The 24,463-nt window shown below is 42.0% G+C and overlaps 1 protein-coding gene across 12 annotated transcripts in view; it reads right to left on the bottom strand.

Moving 5' to 3' along the window:
* Positions 1 to 24,463, bottom strand: part of RYR3 (ryanodine receptor 3) — a 485,038-nt gene that overhangs the window by 104,007 nt on the left and 356,568 nt on the right. For 11 of the 12 annotated variants that reach the window (XM_070584420.1, XM_070584411.1, XM_070584464.1 and 8 more), the window contains 6 exons: positions 18,689 to 18,869; positions 17,348 to 17,456; positions 14,767 to 14,887; positions 7,118 to 7,287; positions 4,594 to 4,814; positions 1,461 to 1,551 (listed from right to left, as the gene is read on the bottom strand). In XM_070584420.1, coding sequence (XP_070440521.1) covers positions 1,461 to 1,551; positions 4,594 to 4,814; positions 7,118 to 7,287; positions 14,767 to 14,887; positions 17,348 to 17,456; positions 18,689 to 18,869 — 893 coding nt within the window. The remainder of the gene's footprint in view (positions 1 to 1,460; positions 1,552 to 4,593; positions 4,815 to 7,117; positions 7,288 to 14,766; positions 14,888 to 17,347; positions 17,457 to 18,688; positions 18,870 to 24,463) is intronic. The other variant, XM_070584426.1, reaches the window with a different exon arrangement.

Here is a 24,463-nt window from a genome sequence, read left to right as displayed (position 1 = left end):
GCTAAATCTGCCTGATTAATTCTGGTACCTCCTAAGGTGCCCCTATCAGTTACTAGGAAATGAAAGGAACTGTTTCTACTCCAAGTGAGAAAATGATACCCTCTGAAAGTAGTCACTGTGTGCTGTTTCAGCTCGTCAGAGGTGGGCAGAATTGCTTCTGAGACCTTTGCTTATAAATCTGGAAGATCCTGGGTAACGCTGGTATGGGGAGAGGATGGTGGGATGCACACTGTGGGTCTGAAGATTTTTCTCTACATTGGTTACTGTTCCTGGCTTCCTTGCCTTTCTTCTGAGCCTTCTGATGGCCCTGCCGTGTTACAGCAGTTCCACATATGGCCAGTAGAGGGGAGAAGTACATCACCAATGTTCCCATCCCAGCAGGTGGGATCCACATCCTCCAAGGAAAATCCCACTGATCTGAGAGGTAAAAGTGAGCTTATTGAGTGCTCTCAGTGATGCCTCTTTGGGAGCCAGAATCCAGCTGACAGCACCGGGCTGCTGAGGAAGCAAGGCCAAGTTGAACTCTGAAAACTGTGGTTTTCAGCTAAAGCATTTTTGGGGATTACAACCAGGACTGTTAGGGTTAGAGAGAAGAATGGGCCTGTGGAGGGCTGTGGGGTCTCTGGCAACATACAAGCTGTTTTCCGCCTGGCATGGAGAAAGAGAATTGAACTACAGGCTCCTGGGAATTCTGTTTATCCCAGAAAAATGCTTCTTGGGATCCTTGCTTGGACTACTTCTGAAACGAAGGAAAAGTTCCGTTCAAATCACCAGGCAGAATCGTCAGGTGTGGCTGGCCACTGCTGATACTTTTGAATATGCAAATATGGCAGGTGCCTCAGAAGTAAAAGATCAAAACACTGCCCTCCTGGGGGGGCAGCTGATTCTGGGGTCCCCCCACCCAGTGCTAGTGATACAGTGTTTGTCATTTATGAGAAAAATAGGAATGAGGCAACCAAAAAAGAAGAGGGCTCTGTGGCCTTACTTTTCCTTAATAAAGAAAAAGAAAAAAAGTAAAAAACAAAAGAGAGGATCTGTTGCAAAAGAAGAAAAAAGCACAAAACAGTATGAAATAGAAAAGGGACGCTTTAGTTTCTGCACTTAGATGAATAATCACAGAGCCTTCAAGGCTTTTTGAGATTGAAAACATTCTGAAAACCTAATTAGGGTGGGAAAGCACAAAATCCAGGTCCCTCACTAACCTCTGCTAAATAACAAGTAGCCGGTGGCAAGTCATTAAGGAAAACCGGAACAGCCAATGAGTCTAGCTGATCTACTCTTTTCAATCTGGACACTCAAGATGGGATTCGATTTTGTGGTTTGTATCTTGTCAGCCCTCAACATGAAGGAGTCAAACCCACTTCCCATGGATTTTGCTCCTGAAATTGTGAAGACATCACGTTTTACAAGGCAGTTTGCTGTGCCCTGGGCTGTGTTTCTGTAACGACGGAGAGGTTTACCTTAAGAGGCATTTTGCAGTACTCGTTGAGTTGAGGCACGTCAAAAACAAGACGTCGCAGGAGTTGCTGTAACATGGAAGGCCTCAAGTGGCTGCCATGTGGAATGAGAAAAACAGGAGGATAGAATGGAAAGAAATAAGCAAGTAACAAAGGAAGAAAGAGTGAAAGAAACACCAGCAAAAACCAAATATTAGAGCTAAGCCTCAAAACTATTAGTTCCTGAAACACAAGATCTTGGGTAAACCACGGTCAATGATAAAACACCTTAAAAACTGAGTATAGTTAAAATACAGAAAGAGGGACGTGTGGCTAATGAATTGAGCTACCTAAGGTTAAATTCCAACCATCATGTGACCAGATGTTCTAGGGTCTGTGCACACACTACACCAGTCATTATGTGCAAAGAATATAACAGAAAGAAGGTGCAGCTGATTTTATAGTCATCTCTAAGGACCGACCGTCGTCCCCTTGAACTCTGTAAAGGGACAACCTAGAGTTGACTAGCTGCACAGGTGGAATCTGAGGCCACCTACCGGTGTGATCTGAAGGTAACATTAAGGCCCTCTGAGTTAGTATCTGATCCCTGAAATTCTCATTATTGGAATAACTTCTTTGGGTTAAACTCTGTCCTCAAAAAAAAACAAAGACTGCCTTTGAAAGGCAAATGCACTAATTAGAGAACAATTCACCAAATTATCAAAGAGTTCATGGCCCTGGCATTGGGTGCAAGTGAATTCTGAGAGAGAGAAAGGAGAGAGAAGCAACATGAGTTAGTCTTTATTTTTAGATCGCCAAACCTTTTAAAAACTTAGTGGAAGCTCTGGATTCTCCCCAGAGAAAAGTGCACATGCATGCACATACAATTTGGCCTACAAATTCACTTCATGACCCTTTGAATTCCTTCCACAGAAGCCTAAGGAGCCATGGAGGCAAAGTTCGTAACTATGAAGTGAAATGTTGGAATGCCAGGAAAGAAAGCCCAGGCGGCCTCTACAAGGACAATGGACCTGAATGGATATGGACAACGAGACTTATCAGTTCACAACTTTTCCTAGAGCTGCCCTTGTGCTAAAAGCCCTGGAGTGAAAAAGTCAGTCAAAATATACAGCAAGTAAATGGCCTTGTCTCTGAAGGCAGTAATTATGATGTAAAATTCCTCAAATTTTCACATTGTTTAGCTAATTAGCAATATCACCTTAGGTTGACTAACTTGAATAAAATCAAGGAGTGCAATCAATCTCTATTAATTCCTCACATTAAAAATAATGAAAAATCTAGTTAAGTATCAATTTGTCTGCTCTATCTAGAGCTCAAATGGGCCAAGAGGAAGAGTGTGGAAGCCCCCAAGATACAGTATTAGGGCTGTGAGCTATGTTTCTGGTTTGATGTAAAATTCTAATTTCCCTAAGGTCTGATTATTTAAAAACATTTGCAGCTAAGATCAATTTCCTCATGACCTTTTGACTAGGAATATTGTACGTTGGGAGACAGCATCCCTTGGTTGGTTTGGTTCCTAAGATACCTGCTGAGTTCAGATCTAGCAAAAGGTAGAATAAGATGTGCAGTTCTATTGATGGAGTTACAGCCAATTAGAGAATCCATGCTGATAGGAAGGATTTCTTTTTGTGTAAACCCATTATTTATTCCCTCAGCCACCACTGAGAAGACAAGGAGAAGCCGAGATACACAAGTAATGGGACCATTGCTCTTCCTTTTGAAGTGACAGAATGGAAACCCTAGTTATCCTATGAATTCATTGAGGCCTATAAGTGTGTTTACCAAGCTTTGTCTCTCTTCTAAGACCCATGACATCCTAATGAGCTTAATTCTCTGCCAGTTATAAAAATACTGGAATTAATGAAGTAGTGTCAGAGCACAGGGCCTGATTTTCATAGAGGATCTCAGAGAGAAACCCCTTTACAGGGCCCGAGTGGAGGCACTCTCCCACCCTCCACTCCACACCCTGGGCAACAACACAGCTTGTCCCCTAAAGTAGTTGAAGCCTGGAGGCCTTAGAAGACAGAAAGAGGGGATACAAGTTAATTTTAATACAGCATTTTAAATGTAAGGACCACTGTTACATTTGAAATATAAATGTGAGATTGCCTTTCAGCTTGATGTTCTAAAAGGAACGACCAACTGCTTCTTCCTAGGTAGCCCCAGCCCCCTACTGCACAGTCATCTCCTGTGTGATTATGAAACAACCTGTTCCACAAGAATCAGGACCATGCCCAGCTGGCCACTAAAGGTGATGCCTGCTGGTCCTGTCTTCAGAGCAACCTAAAGCAGTGGTTCCCAATCTTGGCTTCATCTTGGAATCAACTGGGGAGCTACAAAAGCTAGATGCCGGGGTCCCATCCCCAATGGTTTTGATTTTTTGGGTTGAGCCGTGGCCTGGACACTGGGGCCTTCATGTAGTAGCTCCCCAGGTGATTCTAACGTGCAGCTGAGGTGGGAAACCACTGGCTTGAAACAGCAGATCCTGGTCCTGGATGTGCTGCTGAGACCTGCCATGGGAGGAGCCCTCTTCCTTTGACCCTACCAGACTGGACATAGTTTCCTGAGGATCCAAGAATTCTTGGGGTGACTTTACCCTTTGTCCTCAGTTGGATCTGATGCCCATCTGCAGAGGTGAAAACTATTGCCCTTAATTACCCACTGGGACTGGAGTTTCCTTCTTTTCTTTGCCCCAGGCCTTGTGGGGCATCGAGGTGGGTTGCCTTGAGTCACACTTTTAGCATCTGGCCTCTGTGTAAAGGTCCACTCATTCAGAAGGGGGGAATCTGCTTCTGGCTCTATCTTAGGAACTAGAACATTGATTCTTAGTCTGAATACTTCCGGCCTGAAGGTCAGTCTCATCTCCTGGTCCACCAACCCCAGGGCTGGAGCCTGAGCTGTGCCTCCCGACTTCCTCATGGTGAGAGATGAGCCTCAAGGAAGAGGGGATCAGAAAGAGCTTGTGGCAAATGGGGGACCCAGCACATCCTATGAGGAGAGGTTTCAGTGAGGGCTGGTGTACAAGAAAGTCCTGGAAGCTTCCTCAGACTAGATGCACCAGTTTTTAGATTATACAGTTAAATGCAGCCAACATGGACACATACACAGACGTGAAGAACATGTGAGGGGTACTCACTTGCAAATGGCAAGCAAACATTCTTCTATGGTGTCCCTCTGAGCTTTGGTGAGGGAACGGCCCTTGGAAAGCCTGTATATTGTCTGTAGTGTGGAATCGATCAGCGAGGTGTAGTGTTCTGTTCCAGCAAAGAGCGGGGCGCATCTTGTGAGGAGTGGGAGCACGGCGGAACATAGGTACCTGTTCAGTGCCAGCGCCGCCTCTGTGGTGCTCAGGGAAACCTAAGGAAAGGGGATTGGGACGCTGGTTAATCTCTCCAGGAAAGCCAGAGCCAAGCTTATCCTGCGTACTGAGCTCCCATCTAGCAGGGTGGGAAGCTTACACACATCTGTGTTTCACAGCCACAGAGCGAACAACTTTCCACCTTGTCAGCAGACCTATTTCTCTTTTGCATTTTAAATGAAAAAATCAGGTTAAAAGAAAAGATAAAGAGAAGGAAAGCAAAGGCTAGCTGGCTGATCCTAACTCATTTCAAATGATCCACAGACATCCGTTCCCTTCAAAGGAAAATTCAAAACCCTTATTAAAACCAGTTGATGTCCAGTCTAACCCAACATGCCTGATGTTTGCAAAGTCCGACTGCCAAGCTACCACGTGATTATTCTGGTTTTAGCTCTCTTTTCTCACCTTATGGAGACTCATAATTTGTCCTCTTGTGATTTTGAGATGAGTAAATGGTTATAGGCTGAGCAAGCTCTCAAACTCACTGGTTTGGGGACAGTTTTACTGAGAGAAAATCAAACTCTGACCCCCATCATTTAATTTATAACCATCGTGAGCAATTTGCCATCTGGTAAATGACATGAGGGTAGAAGTCACCAAAGGGAACCTAACTCTGCACGGGAAAAAGTGTACAAGGAACAGAAACCTAGGACTTTCTCTAAAACTCTGCTGTAATTCTCACTCACATTTTCTCTCATCATTTAGACAAGTTGGATTCAAGGAAGGCCCATTTAGTGACACTAAATACAGCCAAAACATGCTTAACTGCCATCTTGGAAAAGTGCAGAACTTCAAAGGAAGCTTTGAGATCCACAGAGATTAAATATTATCATTTCCTGTGATGATCACAGACGTTATATTTGTAACACATTTTCTATAGCTTATGATTTAATAAGCTGTTTTCTTTGAACTATACACATCTCTGGGGGTTCCTATTAATTATCAAAAGTTTTTCTCCTAGAAGCTTCAGTAATCATACCAAAAGAAACAGCTTATCTTTCACATTTATCACTTTAGAAGACAGAGTTGTTAAAATAGGAAGGACAGAGCTTTGATTTCAGTGGCTTAAAAGTTTTCAAAAGAGAATGCATGAAAATGCATGTGCTGAGGAACTGAATATAAAACTTCTTTTGCTGTAAATGGTGCTTAGGCAAGCATGTGATTTGAACACCAAGTGCTAGAATAGCACCTGCTGTTTATTTGATCTACAAAAAAACCAAATGCATTGATCAGGAACCTTAGGAATGTTCCACAAGTTAAAAAACATTATTACTTTTTAAATCAAGGAATTTATAGGAAAGCTCAAACCAAAAGTAGCTGTGGAAGCATAGTTTTAATTATCCAAAAGGATCATATGCCCCTAACACATTATGGATATACCATTTCTTACCTCCATGCCACATATGGGGGTGGAGTGCCTATTCAGATGGACTTTGTACTGCTTTCTATTTCTGGGTAACCCCATCCGTTTCTGTGTAACCCATTCAAATGGAATCCATCTCAGTTAAGGAATTGGCTGGCTGATCATCCACTACCAGAGGGAAGACTTCTATCTCTGTTAGACACCAGGTGGAGCCTTTGAGAAACTTCATGACTGATCTAGAAGACATGCCTCTGGTTCTCTAAAAACAACCCTAAACCGGTGAGATCCTTTTTGGACTCAAGTTGATCTAACTGGTCTTGCTCCTTGGACCCAGGACTCCTGGTGCACTGTCTCTCTGCTTAGTCCTGACTTGGGGCATCTGGCACCTATGCTCTTTAACTCTGGGGCCTCTGGTCTTGAAGGCTGTTGATGTTGGATTACTCTGCCTCACACTTGACTTCCAAACTTGGATTTGCACTTCGTCTCTTATATTGACCTTGTCACGCCCTGAGCTTCAGGCTCTCCTTCCTGATGGTCAGTGCACGTAGCTTAAGGAGTGAGAGTGGGAAGAGTATTCCTGCCTATAATGCTGCTTGGGGGTTAGGAGGGTGGTGCCACTGCTATCTAGTGGGTAGAGCCGGGGATGCTGCTAAACATCTTACAATGCACAGGATGGCCTCCCACAACAAACAGTGCCAAGGTTGAGAAACTCTGCAATAGAGGGAGCTGGATTGAACATCTGAGGTCAGGTTTATGTACATCTAAGTCTCTGGCCCAATAAATTAAGATCTTCCGTTTCTTGGTACCTCTGTTTTCTCACCCTTTAAAGCAAGCTACTAATATGTCATCAGTAAGTGGGTAGCAAATATTCATTTCTAAATCCAATGTTACTAGTTTAAAATGATGGGGAAAATAGTTTTGCTTCTTTTAGCCACTTACTGTGTCTAGAGAGGCAGAGGCTCTTAAGTCAGGTAAAAATCCAACCTCCAGCAAGTGGAGCAGGAAAGTTTGATCCTTGATGCCATAAACGCGGTCCAAGAACAGCACCATGGGTGCCTTGTGGTCAGGGCAGAAGTTGGCAGCCATGTCTGGCTCGCTGACCGACCCATCTGAAAGACACACAGAGGATGTCATTTTCCTTTTTCTATCTCCAGTCTCAAGAGGCGACACAGAGCTTGTCTGTCTATGGCTTGTTCTCCTAAACACGCAACAGGAATTTTGGAAATAATACAATATTGTGCTGGAGCCAGCTTATACTGGCTTGGAAGAGCTGATTGTAAAAATTTCAGGAATTTTGTAAGCCAGTTATAGGACATGCCCATTGTTAAAAATTAAAACTTACAGTTAAGTAAATTATATTTAAAAAGGTAATAAATACTTAAAACTTGTCACTTCCTAATTATTTTACCATAAACTATACTCCTGAGCTGATTTACATTTGTTATATTTGTATGTGGGAAATACAATGCAATGGTGTGCTGTGTGCATTCTCTTTTCAACTTTGTGCTCAGTGACATCTCTTTGGCAGCTTGAAATCGGCCAAGGTGAGAGCATTAACAGCACAGAAATGGGCAAATGCCAGGAATGAGGGCTTGGTTTATTGCTTTGTTGAATGATGACATAAGAAAGGGAGGGGGAATACAAGGAAGATGAAATTTAAAAGTGTGCCATGTTTGTAGCCATTACATCATAAACAGCACAAAACCGAGGACATATTCTTTCAGTATTTAGAAGCTATTGGCTGATTTTGGTGAAATTTAGATCAGATCATCCAAGAATTCTAACTATATTTTAAGATAAAGTTTCCAAGATGAAGTAGGGGAATGCTGTGAGGAAAATAAAAATTGCTTGACTTGGAGTATAAAGATAGGATTTTGGAAGAAGATAAAAAAGAGAAACAGCTTTCGCCCTATTTACTATCTTGTTAACACCACAAACTAGGAAAGAGAGCCCCTAACTGATCAAGCTATAGTCAGAGCGTATTTAAATACTGCACTTCATAAGGCACCCTGAGAGTCGCAAAGATTTAGCGTTCAGCCCAGAACATAATTCAGCCCAGGTGTCAGTGCAGCACTCCTGGAGAGCAAGGAGGGAAGGGATTGGAGGCGGCCTGATTTTCCTCCCCTGAGCACCAGGCGGAGCTGGATCTGAACAGCTGAGGCTGAATTAATCTCTCAGACACACTTGGTGTTCTGAAGAACATTATTTTTACGGGATATCAATGAGTGTTTTGTGATCAAAAAGCCTCGGAAACAGTGAGTTCAACATTTATTTTCTTTATCACACATTTCTCAGAGGCTTTATAATCTTAAAGATCTTCATGAAGTTATAAAAATGTGATATATTCAAGAGTGATGTCACCAAGATCGGGGAGTGGGAGACCATAGCCTCTGTCCTTCCACTAAGATCAGCAATTACATAAATATACATGTAGATAAGGAGAACATATTGGTGGTTACCACAGGGAAAGGGGGGGGTGGCAAAAGGGGTAAAGGGGCACATATATATGGTGATGGATGGGAACGAAACTATTGGTGGTGAACAGGATGCAGTCTGTATAGAAGCTGAAATATAATAATGTACACCTGAAATTTACACAATGTTATAAACCAATGTGACCTCAGTAAAATAATTAAAAACAAACAACCAAACAAAAAAACCCAATTACAAAGCTATCCATGAACAAAAACAGCTCTGGGAGAGCCCAGGAGTCCACTTAGGAAACTTCAGCAACACCGTGGAACAAAACCCCTGAGAATAAGCAGACAGAAAGGGAAGGAAAAACAGCTTCATTCTGCCCGCACCTTCCAGGCCAGTAACACTCAGTGCCAAGAAGGAACTCCTCAGCTGGAATAGTTCCCCTTGCAGGGAAGGGAGAGTGGGGTGAGTGACAGCTTCTCCAGCTTTTTAGTGCACTCTGTGAAGGGCCAACTTTGGTTTCACCACACCCAGAGACTGGCAAAGCTGAGATGTCTAGGAACAAGGAAGAAGGATAGCGGCTACCAGTATCGGCCATGCAGCAGGAATGACCATGGTTCCCAGTGACCTGCTATGCTGAGGACCCAGAAGCTTTCACTGCTGAAGAAACCAAGGGCCAGTACAACCACCACAAAACCGCAGCAGATTTCACTGGTTTTTGCCCCACAGGTTTTCATGTTCACAGATGCCCAGCCACCTGAGTCTCACCCCACAGCCTCCCCACCAACAGCTGGAACCCAGGATCTGCACTGGCAGCCAGCCCCAGACTCCATGGCGGTGCAAGATGCTGCCTAGATCCTTGTGGCTCATCCCCATTGCCATGTGTGCTCTCAGAGCTAGCCACTCCAGCTGTGCACCTGCACGCTGCCATCCCAACTACCATCACTGGCTTCCACTGCTGTCTGTGTACCCACAGTAAGACCCTGCAGCCACAGGAGTGCATACTGGCTGGCAGGATCTCCACTGCTGCTAGTGCACCCATAGTTGGACCTGGTCTTTGCTGTTGGCCCTGTCCCTCACCACTACATGTGTGCCTGCAATTGGCTTCTGCCACACAAAGGCACATGCAGCTGGTCCCTGCAGCCAAGTGTGTGCATACCACTGGCTCCAGCCACCACCACTACCTGCACTGGTCCCCAGTTGCTAGACCTAGAAGCACGGCTGAGGACCCCAACAGCCCTGGTAGCCACTGAGGACCCCTGACAGCACTTGTCAAGGACTACGCAGTTGTCAATGTTGTGGATCCTTGTGGCCTGAGCTGACAAGACATTATGCCCCTTCTGGACCCAAAGCTGTCAAACACTCCTGCATTTGGTGCCCTGCACCACTAGACCTGGCGTCATAGCAAGCTTTAGTGTACCTCACCTGAAGGTGGAGGTCTTTCCTTACCCAAGTCAGTCCATAAAGTCTGGAAAAGCTGATTGCTTCTTCAAATGCACAGATACCTCTGCAAGGCTACAGGGATCACAAAGAATAAGGGAAACATGACACCACAAAAGGAGCACAGTAAACTTCTAGTGCCTGACCCCAAAGAAATGGAAATACAGGAATTGCCTGACAAAGAATTGAAAATAATTATTCTAAAGATGCTCAGAGAGCTAAAAGATAACACAAATAAACGATTTAATGATATGAAGAAAACAAAACAACAACAAAAGGAGAAGTTCAACAAAGAGATAGAAAACATAAAAAAGAACGAAAAAGAAGTTTTGGAGCTGAAGAATACAGCGACTAATAGAAGAATTCAATGGAGAGCTTCAACAGCACAGTGGACCAAGCAGAAGAATCACTGAACTCAAAGAAAGACCATTTTAAATTCCCCAGTAAGAGGAACAAAAAGAAAAAAAAGTGAAAGGGAATGAAGAAAGCCTACAGGACTTATGGGACACCATTAACAGAAACAATCTACACATCACGGAAGACCCAGAAGAAGAGAGGAAGAAAGAGGCAGAAAGCTATTTAAAGAAGTAATGGCTGAGAACTTCTCAAACACAGGGAGATATTTGGATATTCAAGTTCATGAAGCTAATAGGTCACTCTGAAATTTCAATCCAAAATAATCTTCTTCAAGACACATTATAATAAAACTGTCTAAAATCAAAGATAAAGAGAATTTTAAAAGCAGCAAGACAAAAAAATTCTCTCATCTAAGGGAACCCCCATAAGGCTACCAGCAGATTTCTCAGCAGAAAGTTTGCAGGCCAGAAGAGAGTGGGATGATACAGTCAAAGTGCTGAAAGAAAAACCTGCCAACCAAGAATATTTTATGCAACCAAGAATATCAGAAATGAAGGTGAAATAAATACTTTCCCAAACAAACAAAAGCTGAGGGAATTCACCACCACTAGATTTGCCTTACAAGACATGCTGAAAGGAGTTCCTCAAGCTGAAATGAAAGGATGCTAATTAATAACATGAAAACATATGAAATATACAACACACTGTTAAAGATAAGTATATAGTCAGATCCAGAATGGTCTAATACTGTAAGGAAGGAAATAAGAAAGAGCAGAGCAGAAATAAATGAAACAGAATAGAAAACAAAATGATCAACAAAACTAACAGCTGAATTTTTGAAAAGATAAAATTGACAAGCCTTTATTAGACTTATCAAGAAAGGGAGAGAACTCAAATAAAATTATAAATGAAAGAAATGTTACAACTGATACCACACAAATACAAAGGATCATAAAAGTGATCTTATTCTTATGAATATTTATATGTCAATAATTGGACAACCTAGAAGAAATGGATAAAATCCTGAAACATACAACCTAGTGAGAATGAATTATGAAGAAATAGAAAATCTGAACAGACCAATAATGAGTAAAGAGATTGAATCAGTAATCAAAAACCTCTCCCCAAAGAAAAGCCTAGGAACAGATGACTTCACAGCTGAATTCTACCAAACATTTCAAGAAGTATTAATACTAACCCTTCTCAAACTCCTCCAAAAAACTGAAGAGGAGGGGACACTTCTAAACTCATTTTATGAGGCCAGCATTACCCTGATACTAAAACCATATAAGGATACTGAAAGAAAACTACAGGCTAATATCCCTGATGAATACAGATGCAAAAATTCTTAACAAAATATAAGCAAACCAAATTCAACAGTCCATTAGAAAGGATCATGCACCATGATCAAGTGGGATTCATACCTGGGATACAAGAATGGTTCAGCACGTGCAAATCAATAAATGTGATCTATCACATTAATAGAATGAAAGACAAAAGTCATATGATCATCTCAATAGATACAAAAAAAGCACTTGACAAAATTCAACATCCTTTCATGATAAAGAAATTCTTGACAAATTTGGTATAGAAGGAACATACCTCCACATAATGAAGACCATATATGACAAACCCACAGCTAACATCATGCTCAACAGTGAAAGGCTGAAAGCTTTCCCTCTAAGATGAAGGTCAAGATAAGGGTGCCCCACTCTCACCACTCCTATTCAACATAGTACCAGAAGTCCTAGTCAGAGAAATTAGGCAAGAAAAAGAAATAAAAGGCATCTAAGTCAGAAAGGAAAAAGTAAAATTGTCTCTATTTGTTGATGACATGATCTTGTATATAGAAAATCCAAGTCTCCACCAAAAATTGTTAGAACTAATAAGCAAGTTCAGTAAAGTTCCAGGATATAAAATAAGCACATAAAAATCAGTTGCATTTCTATCCACTACAATGAATTATCTGAAAAAGAAATTTCAAAAAAATCCCATTTACAATAGCATAAAAAACAATAAAATACCTAGGAATAAATTTAACCAAGGATGTGAAATATTTATACATCAAAAACTATAAGACACTGATGAAAGAAAATGAAGAAATGAATAAGTGGAAAAAATACTATGTTCATGAATCAGAAGAGTTAATACTGTTAAAGTGTCCATACTACCCAAAGCCATCAGTGAATTCAGTGCAATCCCAAGAAAATTCTAATGTCATTTTTCACAGAAATACAAAAAATAATCCTAAAATTTGTATGGTAACACAAAATACCCTGAATAGCCAAAGCAATCTTGAGAAAGAACAAAGCTGAAGGCATTACACTTCCTGATTTCACACTATATTACAAAGCTATAGCAATCAAAACAGTATGGTATTGGCGTAAAAACAGACACATAGACCAGTGGAACAGAACTGAGAGACCAGAAACAAACCCACACATAAATGGTCAACTAATACTTGACAAGGAAGCCAAAAATACTCAATGGAGAAAGGATAATTTCTTCAACAAAAGATATTGGGAAAACTGGATATGCACGTGCAAAAGAATGAAATTGGACCCTTATCTTACACCACTCACAAAAGTTAACTTGAAATGGAATAAAGACTTAAATGTAAGACTGGAAACTGTAAAATTCCTGGAAGAAGACTTAGGGGTAAGCTCCTTGACATTGGTCTTGGTGATGATTTTTTGGATATGACACCAAAAGCATAAGCAACAAATGAAAAAGTCATTAAGTGGGACTACATCAAACTAAAAAGCTTCTGTACAGCTAAAGACACAATCAACAAAATGAAAAGGCGACCTATAGAAGGGGATAAAGTACTTGCAAACCATCTATCTGACAAGGAGTTACTATCCAAGATATATAAGGAACTCATACTACTCAATAGCAAAAAATCCCAAATAATCCAATTAAAAAATGGGCAAAGGACCTGAATCTACACTTTTCCAAAGAAGACATGCAAATGGCTAACACGTACATGAAAAGGTGCTCAACATCACTCATCATCAGGGAAATGTAGATCAAAACCACAATGAGATATCACCTCACATCTATTAGAATGGCTATCATCAAAAAGACAAGAGATAAGAATTGCTGGCAAGGATGTGGAGAAAAGGGAACCCTTGTGTGTCGTTGGTGTACACACACACACACACACGGAGAAATATTATTTAGCCATAATAAAGAAGGAGACTCTGCCATTTGCAACAACAAAATGGACCCTGAGGGCATTATGCTAAGTGAAATAAGTCAGATGGAGAAAGACAAATATTGTATGATCTCAGTTATATATAGAATCTAAAAACACTGAACTCATAGAAACAGAGAGCAGGCTGATGGTTACCAGGGGTTGGAGGAGGTAAGGGAGATGTTGGTCAAAGGGTACAAACTTTCAGGTATAAGATGAATAAGTAATTGGGGACCAGATGCACAGCATGTTGACAATAGCCAACAATATTGTACTGTATACATGAAAGTTGCTATGAGAATAGAACTTAAATATTCTCACCTAAAAACAACAAAAACGGTAATTACATAAGGTGAAGAATGTGTTAACTAACCTTATTGTGAAACATTTTGCAATATATATGTGTATCAAATCATCACATTGTACACCTTACATCATGTTACATGTCAATTGTATCTCAATGAAAATGGAAAAAATGTGGTATATTCCACAGCACTTCTCAAACTTATGTGACTCCAAACTCCTTGTTAACATCTACACCAATTAATATTTCCTACAAAAACGTTCCACGGAACACCAGTTCTGGAATGCTGTACAGAGTCATGCTATCTTTTCAATTCCTCCATCTGCCAGGAGGAAACCGCCTGCATAGCAGGTGGAGTGACATGGAGAAACAGAATGCTTTTGAGAGAGTATAAGTTTGGTAAAGTTAACATTGACTGATGCCAAATGTCACAAGAGGCATTGGGGGGAAAAACTCTTTATGCTCCATGGCTGCGAGGTACAGAGGACCGTGGCGGAAGGGTATCTGTACCAGGCCCTAGCCTTCTGCTGCTCCAGCTGGCTGCACAATCTGGGGACACAGAGGCAAAGGAGAAGGCAGGCTGTGGTGAGAGTTTCATTGGTCCCATTCCATCAGCCTCCTTCCAGAGGGTTAGAGTTCAGAAGACTGCGAGGTCTGGACTATCCGTATTTATGGGACAGGAGTTGGGGAGCTACTGTCTCCCCACGCAGTAGCTGGCTGGAGCCAGGAGGAGAGAACTCATCGCCAGAAAAAGAGCAAGACACCTGGCCTGCGCAGCCTGCCCTGCAAGTCGGAGCTTGTAAGGAGCGCTGTGCTGGTGGACAGTCCTGCCCCTGAGCGAGTGGCCCGTGGGCCTTCAGCAGCTTCCCTTACCTTTGTTCAGGGATGGCAGTTTCAAGGGGATGCTGATGATCCCAACCAAGTCTTCGGTGGGGACCAGGGAGCGCAGGATTGACCTGATCCGGATGGCTTCCCCCTTTCCTGTCTGGATAAGCTGCAATGCAGGGTTGGAGAGTAAGATAAAGGAAGCTCCCACACCCCTGCTCCACCCACCTCCAAACCTCTGGCAATAAAATGGTTTTCTCTGGGGGGATGGGTACACTTCTATGTTTCCCTAATTGCCCTAGACACCTGTAGCCACAGGGAAAAAGAAGACCTTTCTCCTGATTTTCTAGAAGACGTGCTACGGAGGGAATAACTCTGACCAAGAAGAGCAACTGGACTCCTTTGCTGGGTTACATCGGTCATGCAGTTCACGTATCAAGTCTCAGCAGTAATTGTGGAGCCTATTGGTGAGTCTCAGTGTGACAGCAACATCAGGAGCTTTCAGTGGCCACGACACAAATGTTGACAATGTGGCCACAATTTCAGACTCCAGAATTCTGCTACACATAGAAATGACTTATGAAGTTCAGTTTCCTAAAAGTTTGACTAACGCTGGGACGTGGGCAGGCAAGAGGGGTGTCGAGTATGTCAGAGTGAACTTGAGCATCTTAGTGGAGTTATCCCGGGACGGATAACCTGATCCGTACAGCCACGGATGGGCCAACCAGCACGGACAGGGGCACGTTCTCCTGCATGTGGGGCAGCAGGTATGCTTCTGGGCTCGGGCCCTCAGCCAGGAACCGAACTGTGACAACCTCAGAATTGAATCTACCCCAGGTCAGCTGGATGGCATGCTGGGCTACAACGCTTGAAGGATCCAGGGAAAGGAGAATGCCTGTGTGCTGATCCTACCTGCCTCCTCTCATTCCTGTGAGCAGAGGGGAGGCTGTCAGTGATCATGGCATCTGCCCCCACTCCCCACACACAGAACAAGGGCCCAGGGGAGGGGATGTCGGGCCAGAGGCGCACTAAGCAAGGGAGAAACGCCTTCCCAGATGTGGCTCTGATGGCTTAGCTATCCCATGCTGCCTGTCTTCCTGAGAACAAGCAAACTGTATAACTTGCTTTCCAAAGTGATGATAGGTAATGAGGGGAACAGACCTCCCCCAAGACTGAAAAACTAGGGTTTTTCTCTGGTTCCCTTTCAAGTTTCCTTTATTTGTTTAAAGGCACAGATGGGTCTATGTGGGTAAAGGTGTTTTATCTCAGTAGGAACAAGAATCCTGAGTTACAAATTCTAATCAGCCTCCCTTTTCAAGATTTAGACCTTCTTCTAGCCACAGTACTTTTAGCCTAGATTCTTCCACGGTTTCCCTTAATACTTGCTGATGGATTTGGAAATAGGCTAGATTGTGTATTTGACAAGACCATGACATACCTGAGGAGAGATGAGAGTGGATGCTTTAATGCAGTGTCTTTCAAACTACAGGTCAAGACCAAATAGTGGGTTGTAAAATCAAGTTAGTGGGTTGTGGCTGGCATTAAAAAGCATGAAATAGATTAGTATAGAATAGAAAATAATAGAGTGCAGTATCTGTAGAAAGGGTAAATTTTGTTTCTGGAATATATATATATATACCAGGCTGCAAAGTAAATTATACTTCTTACTATGGTCAAAACAATTTTTTTTGTGGAAAAAGTGTGAAAGCCACTACTTTAATGGGTTCTGACTTTCATTAGTATTAAAAAAATACAACACATCCACTGTTAACTTTGCGGTGGCCAAATACACAATCTCATCTATACCAGACAGCACTGTTTATATCAATCCAATCTGCATTGTAAGTGGTTTGGGAGATGCTTTGGAATAATCCAAAGGCAGTGAGCTCTGCAGATGGAGGCAGGCAGGCACCTGAGCCCTGAACGAACAAATCAAATAGTTCTTTTAAAGAATTACCAAGTATTTTTTTTAATATAAAAGGCTATCTTTTCTGTTTTCATGTAAGAAGTAATATCTCCTCTCTCGCATACGATATGTGAGAACTTATGTGCAATAAGGTCAATCTCTCTCAACCTCCTGCAGAGGTGAAAAAGGGTACAGGAAGAGCACAACTTTTTAGTTCAAAACTGGAAGTCTAGAAGACATCCCATAAAAATAGAATCATCCTTTTTGAATGTCTGCAAAGCTTACATCTGGGAAATAATCAAATATGAACCATGGGAACAGACTACCTTCCTGGTGCCTAACACCGTGGTCGTCAAGAAAAGGTTTTCCACGTGGAGTGCTCTTGTGGCCACAAACAAGCAACAAGTTGGTCACATTTTGACCAAATTGACGCACACAGAAACATAATTTTGGGAGGTTTTCAAAACAGAATATGAAGAGGATATGCCTTATTAGTGTCACAGAGAAATCATACAACACAGGGATTTGCGCAGGAGTCATTCCTTAGAAAGCTGTCGAATCAGGCACCAGAGATAGAAACTACTTTTGATGTTAGCTAAAAGGAACTGAGAGAAAGGCATGTTAGCAAATGCCAGAGACAGAAGAAGAAATTACATTCAAGAACTCTACAGTGTTCTTGGTTCAAGTCCCTCAAGGTTGCTCTCTGGGAACTCTGTCACTTACGTGCATTTCAGGAGCACAGCGGCCCAGCAGATCTATAAGAGCCGAATAAAAGGACATAATCGCATTGCCCATGTGCACGATCTCGTCATCTTCAGCATCCTCCGTGCTGCTGAGAGAGAACCAACATAGGGAGGCGTGACGAAGCCTGGCAGGTGTGGCCATGTTATTACACATGATATGGAAATACCTATTCTGCTTGTCCTGGGAATCACGCATCTTTTCCATTGGATACCTTCTCTGCCTCCAGAAGTTAACAAGGTGGTTTTACTCACAAGCTCAAAGAACTGAAGTATTTGTCTGTGACATTCCTAGGGTCCCATGAACTTTAAGGCATGAGTACTGACATGAGCTGATCCTGCAGACGACACATACTCATGGAACAGCACAGTAATCCCCAAAGCTCTTACCAACCATTCATTTCCTTTTCCTTCCTGAACATTCATTCCCTTTTTCTTCCATTCACAATGGACAAGGAGTCAGGAGGGCCGAGTCCATGCCCTGGCTCTGCTGCTAACAAGCTATCCGACCCTGGGCCTCAGTTTTTCTCATGTTAAATGAGGAAGTTGGGACAGCTTATATTTTGGGTTCTTTCTAACTCTACCAGATCACATACCGGAACTAATGATAAAAAAAAAAAAAGCCAACTAGCTGGAGAGTTACCTCTGCTGGGTTATACCCATCCTCAAGATTCTGGAGTCTAATCTAGAAGCCGTGATAAAAGAAAGGGAATGCTTACAAGACGTGACAAGGGGAAAGTCACAAGGCAACCCGCTAATGCACCAACTACATCCCTAACCTTTAAATACCAAGATTATGAATGCTGTGGTTTTTCACATTCTGTAGCTCTCTTTTTCACCTCAGGAATCAAATCAAAACACTGTAAGAAGAGGAAGTGGAGGGTACTATCTCTTTTTAAAAGTGAAGTATGAGATGAGACACCAAGGTTTAAAATACTGAAGGGAACTGGCTGGAGTTAGACAATGCCTGTAACCTTGTGGGTCCAGGCCCTTTAGCCTCTAGTACAACTTCCTCCTGTGGTGATGCTGTAGGGAGATGCAGTTGTCTAAAAGAGCTTGCCGACTTCATGATTTCCCAATTGTCCTGAGTGGAGTAGGAGAAATGGAAGTGAGTGAAGGTGATACTGATCTCTAGGCTTACTGGGAGAGTCAAGACAACAGCGTGCTTGACAAAGTGATTTAAAATGTTTTAACCACAACTGTAAAACACCTGTGCGTCCTTTACCAGGGGAAGTTATTGACACTTCCATTATGATCCCTGCACTGACAATATTTGGGAGCTCACCAAGCATATCGGTGCCAGAAGGCAACTCCATTCACTTACACTTCTCTCTTGTATCCCTGAGAGGGGAGGTCGAGGGCTGGGTTCTCAGAGATCTTGATGGCGCCCTGCATGGCTGCCAACAGACCGTTTCCTCCTTCACCCCGCAGCGCCGGGCCAAAGCACTCTGGGCGTCTGATGAGCAGCTTGACCACAACACTAGCATTCTCTTCCACACTTTCACCTAAGGAAAAGAGCCATTGTTACCTTCTCATTGGAAAGGACAACCCCAGAATTTATTGCTAATTGACGAGGCTAGAAGAACAGTATTTGATTGAGCTTGTCACTCACTCTTAGCTGGTAACAGTGATGGAGACAAAGGTGAGCTTTGATAAATTAGGTCAGAATCCACTTACTCGAAGAACTACAATTAACCAATATAGAACAGAATCTTACTTTTCAGTTCAGGATTTTGTGCAGCTCAGATTATTTCATTATATTTAGGTCCTCAGAGGGCAAGAAATACACTACGGAGTCTGCCACAGATTACTGACTAATTCACAAGTGACAGAGAATAAAAGAACTTTACATCCTTAGTAACTCCATGACTGGTGCTTAAAAGGTATTTCCTTCCTTCCTTTAACTTCCTTAAAAGTTAAAATGGTAACTTGAGCTGGTGTGCCTCAATTAACATCTGGAGAAGTGACATGTTAGCTCCTGAGCTGTATCCTCACAGAGTTGAATACACGCCCCAGAACAACCAGGTTTGTGTGGATGTACCTCAGGGTATTTCTGAAATCATTTATCCAGGTGAAAACCTACTTGGTAAAGTTGTCTTAGTTATTCCTAAAATAGCTCTGTAGAAAGTTACGGTTGGAGAATTGTATTCTGCTGGTGTTTCTCTTTGGAAGAACAACAGACAACTAAGACAGGGTATTATTTCCTGAAGAAGTGATTAAGCAGGGGAACTGTCACATGTAGACAGGGATAGCCAATGCCTGTCAGAGCCAAGACTTCGAGTCAAAAGCAGTTTTACAGCTTGTTTAAACAACTTTATAAAACAAACTTTGTCTCAGATGAAATCTTAATTTGTGTCTGAGAACTTATTCCTGGACTCAGACTCAAAGACAAGACTTTTTAATATTGTCTACTGGATGAAGTCTGAAGAAAAACTTTTCTACAAAATCATTAGATATTTCTTGGAGGATTCAGCTATATAATAGAGGATGCATCCTGATAAACTGTTGTATTAATTACTTACTCTTGTGTAAAAAATTACCTCACATCTTAGCAGTCTAAGATAATAAATATTCATTATCTCAGTTTCTGTAGGTCAGGAAGTTGAGAGTGACTAAGCTAGGTGGTCCCGGGCTGGGAGCTCCTGTGAGGTTGCAGTCAAAATGTCAGCCAGGGTTGCAGTCTTTTGAAGGCTTGACTGGAAATGGAGTATTAGCTTCCTTGCTCAATCGCATGGCTGTTGGCTAGAGGCCTCAGTTCCTTACCACGTGACCTCTCCATAGGTCAGCTTGAGTGTTCTCATGACATGGTAGCGGGCTTCCCACAGAGTAAATGATCCAAGAGGGAGTGTAAGGCAGAAGCTGTGATCCCTTTTACAACGTGTCACACACTGTCACTTCTGCCATAGCCTATTCATAAGACGTGATTCACTGAGTCCAGCTCACACTCAAAGGGAGAAGAGTCAAGCTCCATCTTTTGGAGGGAAGGAGCATTGAAGAATACAGAGGTATTTTAAAACCATCACAGGAGTTTAAGTTTTGTTTAATGAACATTCTTATGAGTCAACTTAGAAGTGCTGTCAGTAGAGCACTAGAATGGGAACTCAGAAAACCTGGCTTGCTATTATAGCTTTTTAGCAAATCACTGTGTGAGTGTGCATGCTGCACAACCTCATTGGGCCTCATTTGCCCTGTTGACATATTCATGCCTCTTCCAATTTTAGAGTGAGTCTATTAGTCTAAACCATACACAGAGATTTCTCCCATCGTGTCCAGAGGATCAGAGGGCTGAGCTTGCTGTCTGAATGCTTGAAATTAACTTGTCCTCATCTATCACACAAACTCATACTCGAACACAAGACATGTCTCACAGCACTGGAGAGTCTGCCCTATGTCACAGCCATAGTCCTGGTCTAGAGCTTGGCCTGTTGGCATCCTTTTTTAGCCCTCAACCTTTTGCACTGCAGGTAAAATTCAAGATTATGAATACATACCACTGTAAGTTTTAAAATTATGTAACTCAATTCAGAAAAATTTTCATTAAACTGAGTTCACATAGCCCATCAGCATACATTCACTGTTTTATAGCTAAATCCTTTAAGGAGACTAAAACTTTTGTAAAGAAGCTTGCCTTCAAGTTTCATCTAATGAAGAACATCAAAAAAGAATTTGTTTTTATTAAACCAGAATCCATGTGAAGAAAATTCTCAGGAGATGCTAAAAGGGTAAAATAATTAAAATAATGGTGTGGTGGAAAGAGTCAATGAAGAGAGAAACCAAAGAGAGGTGAAGTGACATTGTGCAGTTTGTAGAAGAGCTTAGATAAAGTGATGATGCTAAGTCCTAGGCCCATGCTTTCCTATCAGTTGAACCTAGCATTTATACCTGATAAGAGTTTAACCAAAGCAGAGACACTTAAAGAAAAGCAACAGGAAAATCAATACATTTGAAAGCAATATGCTTAACCATAGATATAACTCAAAGTTCACTAGTTTTAAATGCTGACCTCCAAAATTTATCAGGTAGCACAAACATCTACCTTCCCAGTTGTCATTTTTCACTTCAAGGATAATGAAGCTAAAATTCTGAAATTTTAAGTGTCAAAATTGGAGAAAAAATAACCCTGTTAATAAAGTTTATTTAAATATTATTCTCTGATTCTTTCAGTTGTCATAATGGAAACACTCGTGGGTCAGCCAGAGTCTTTACCAGCATGCTGACTTCAACACAGCTCTTCCCACAGTGCTGAGTGCCATGGAGTTCAATGCGACATGGATCACAATATGCAACAGAATGGGAAAAACCAGACTATAAGTTCTGTATTGAGTTTGCTATTGAAATTTATTTGCCAAATTAGCCTTATTTTATCTGAAGCTCAGTTCTTCAGATCTAAGCTAATTAGGTTGGCTGCTACAACTGATCCAGGAAGCCATCCTTGATTACTGAATTGTGGACATCTGTGGGGGATGCAGAGGGCACCCTGCAAGAGGAAGGAACTGAAGAGCAACTGTTGCTGCTAATTAGAGGGGGGACCGAGGAAAAGAATTTCCCAAGGCTTTACAAAGAGAAGATGGCATGAATTAGCAGAGAGAGAACATTCTCTTCTTAATTATCTGTAGCTCAGGAAGCTGGACTGCCAGCCAAATCCACTGGGGAAAGCTGAATATTGACCTTGAAGGTATATTTTTTTTTTGTAAGGAAGATTGTCACTGAGCTAATATCTGTGCCAATCTTCCTCTATTTTATGTGGGGTGCCACCACAGTGTGGCTTGATGAGTGGTGCTAGGTCTGCACCCGGGATCTGACCCTGCGAACCTTGGGCTGCCCAAGCCGAGTGTGCAAACTTAACCACTATGCCACTGGGCCAGCTCCTTGAGGGAATTTTTCAAGGGAGAGAGAGATCTGAGGTAAACTAGTTTTGCCCAAGGGCTTACAACAATGTTTTTGCTTGAGTTCCAAGACGAATCATGAGCTTAATAACAGTGTGAATGTTCACAGTGCCTTTCCTCAAAGGCTCTCAACACTGTCTTCACATTACTACCTTCTTTTGAACATCCCTGAGAAGTTGGATGGAAAGGGAATGATTCTCCCCATTTCACCCTGAAGAAGTCACTCTCACCACAGGAATGATTAGTAGGGATGTAATGATCTTACCTTCAGCCCACCGCTTTTCTTTCTGTCTATATTCTGACTGGGTCCCAGTTTTAAGTTCCTTTGCTGGAATGCTCTTTTCCTCCTCATTCCTCTTACATAACTCTTGACCTACGTAATTCCACTTCATCCTTCAGGACCGGCTTACACTAGGAGGCTCCAGACGATCTGGTCCTCTCAAACACCCCATACTCTTTCTTTAAGCATTGAACACAAGTCTAATTAAAGAATTGTTTGTACCCATTTGTATTTTCCTCAGTAGACTGTGTATTTAATAAGAACGGGATTTTACGTTTGAGTTATCTAACCTTGTATGCTCAAGCATCTCTTTAACATCAAGTTAGAAGTTTGAGATGATTGAATGGAAAGCTGAGGGTGACTAACCATCATTGTGTTACCAGACCAATTATCAGCCATTGTTTCCAACAGCCTGGGTTGTCCATTTCCTCAGATTGTAAATTTGAGAATAAGAACAACATCTTACATTTTAATCCTAGCCATCCTCCCCTTCAGTACCACTCACACTGAAGAATGGTTATTACACCCTTTTTGTCTCTAAAAACCTGAATACATGGACAGAAATGAACCAGCTGATTCTTTTTTTTTTTTTCCCTGAGGAAGATTAGTTCTGAGCTAACTACTGCCAGTCCTCCTCTTTTTGCTGAGGAAGCCTGGCCCTGAGCTAACATCCGTGCCCATCTTCCTTTACTTTATATGTGGGATGCCTACCACAGCATGGAGTGCCAAGCTGTGCCATGTCCACACCCGGGATCCGAACCGGCGAACCCTGGGCCACTGAGAAGCGGAATGTGTGCACTTAACTGCTGCGCCACCGGGCCGGCCCCCAGCTGATTCTTTTAAGCATCTATATCTACTATGCCCTTCAAATGCTACTTTGTCCTCTTGACCCTAAAAGATTTTTTTCCAGCTTTATGAGATATAATTGACATATCCTAGCAGATTTATGTCTCCCAGCTCAAGGGCTCATCAGTATGGTCTCCCTATACTACCCTGGTAAACTATGTCCATTTCCTTCTTCAAGATGTCACTCAACACTTGCCTTTTTCTGGAGGCATTCTGAGATTCACTCTACAGATTCCAATGAGCACTGTCATTTTTGGCACGCCAACAGTCACATGTGTCAATCTGTAGGTAGGTGTGTTTGATTACAGAGTTTTTAGTAATTATTCCATTTATGTTTCTGATAATTCTATTAGGTTGGCTCTCTTTTCTGCTTTGATTTGTAAGTGACTTCAGGGCAGAACTTTTAGAGCATGTCTCCTGTCACTTCTCATAGCCCCTCATATACTCCTCACACATCACATGATAGATGCCCCAGTTATGGCCACTGATGATAAATCTGCCCAGGGAAACAGACTCAGCAAAGCCAGGAGATATCATGTCCCTCACAATTAAGTTTGTAGCATGGGGGAGACATCACCAAAACACCCTACGCACTCAAAGGAAGCACAGAATAACTTTTCCCTTCTTCTTGTGGATTGGTAAGAAATCTCTTCCTTCTTGGAATCTACATTAAGAAGGAATTAATCAGACACCCTGACACATTTGTGTCTAGACTGGCTACAGAGTTTGCAACTGCTGGGTAAATAGAAACTTCTCAACTTCTATTCAACTCTTCAAGAGTTAAACACAACTCAAGGCTTCCCCAGCAAGTGAATAAAAATGAAGTGGAGAAAATTATATGCTTTAATAAGTTCTTTTAAAAACAAATCTTGTTTAAGAAGATTTAATACAAACATTAAGAGAGACTAGTAAAATAATGTTTCCCATTCTATTATTTTGATATAGCAGGAGCTTTTAATTTGGCTTTTAAAAATGTTTTTTAAAAAGCATCAGCACCAAACAGTTATTAAATAATGTCACAATTTCTGACGAGCTCAAAGGAAAAAATGCTCTTTCTCCTTGTTCATTAGGGAGACAGTGCTGCCAA

The sequence above is a fragment of the Equus przewalskii genome, chromosome 1 (assembly GCF_037783145.1).
Source record: "Equus przewalskii isolate Varuska chromosome 1, EquPr2, whole genome shotgun sequence".
Taxonomy (NCBI): domain Eukaryota; kingdom Metazoa; phylum Chordata; class Mammalia; order Perissodactyla; family Equidae; genus Equus; species Equus przewalskii.
This window is presented reverse-complemented; position numbering and strand designations above follow the sequence as displayed.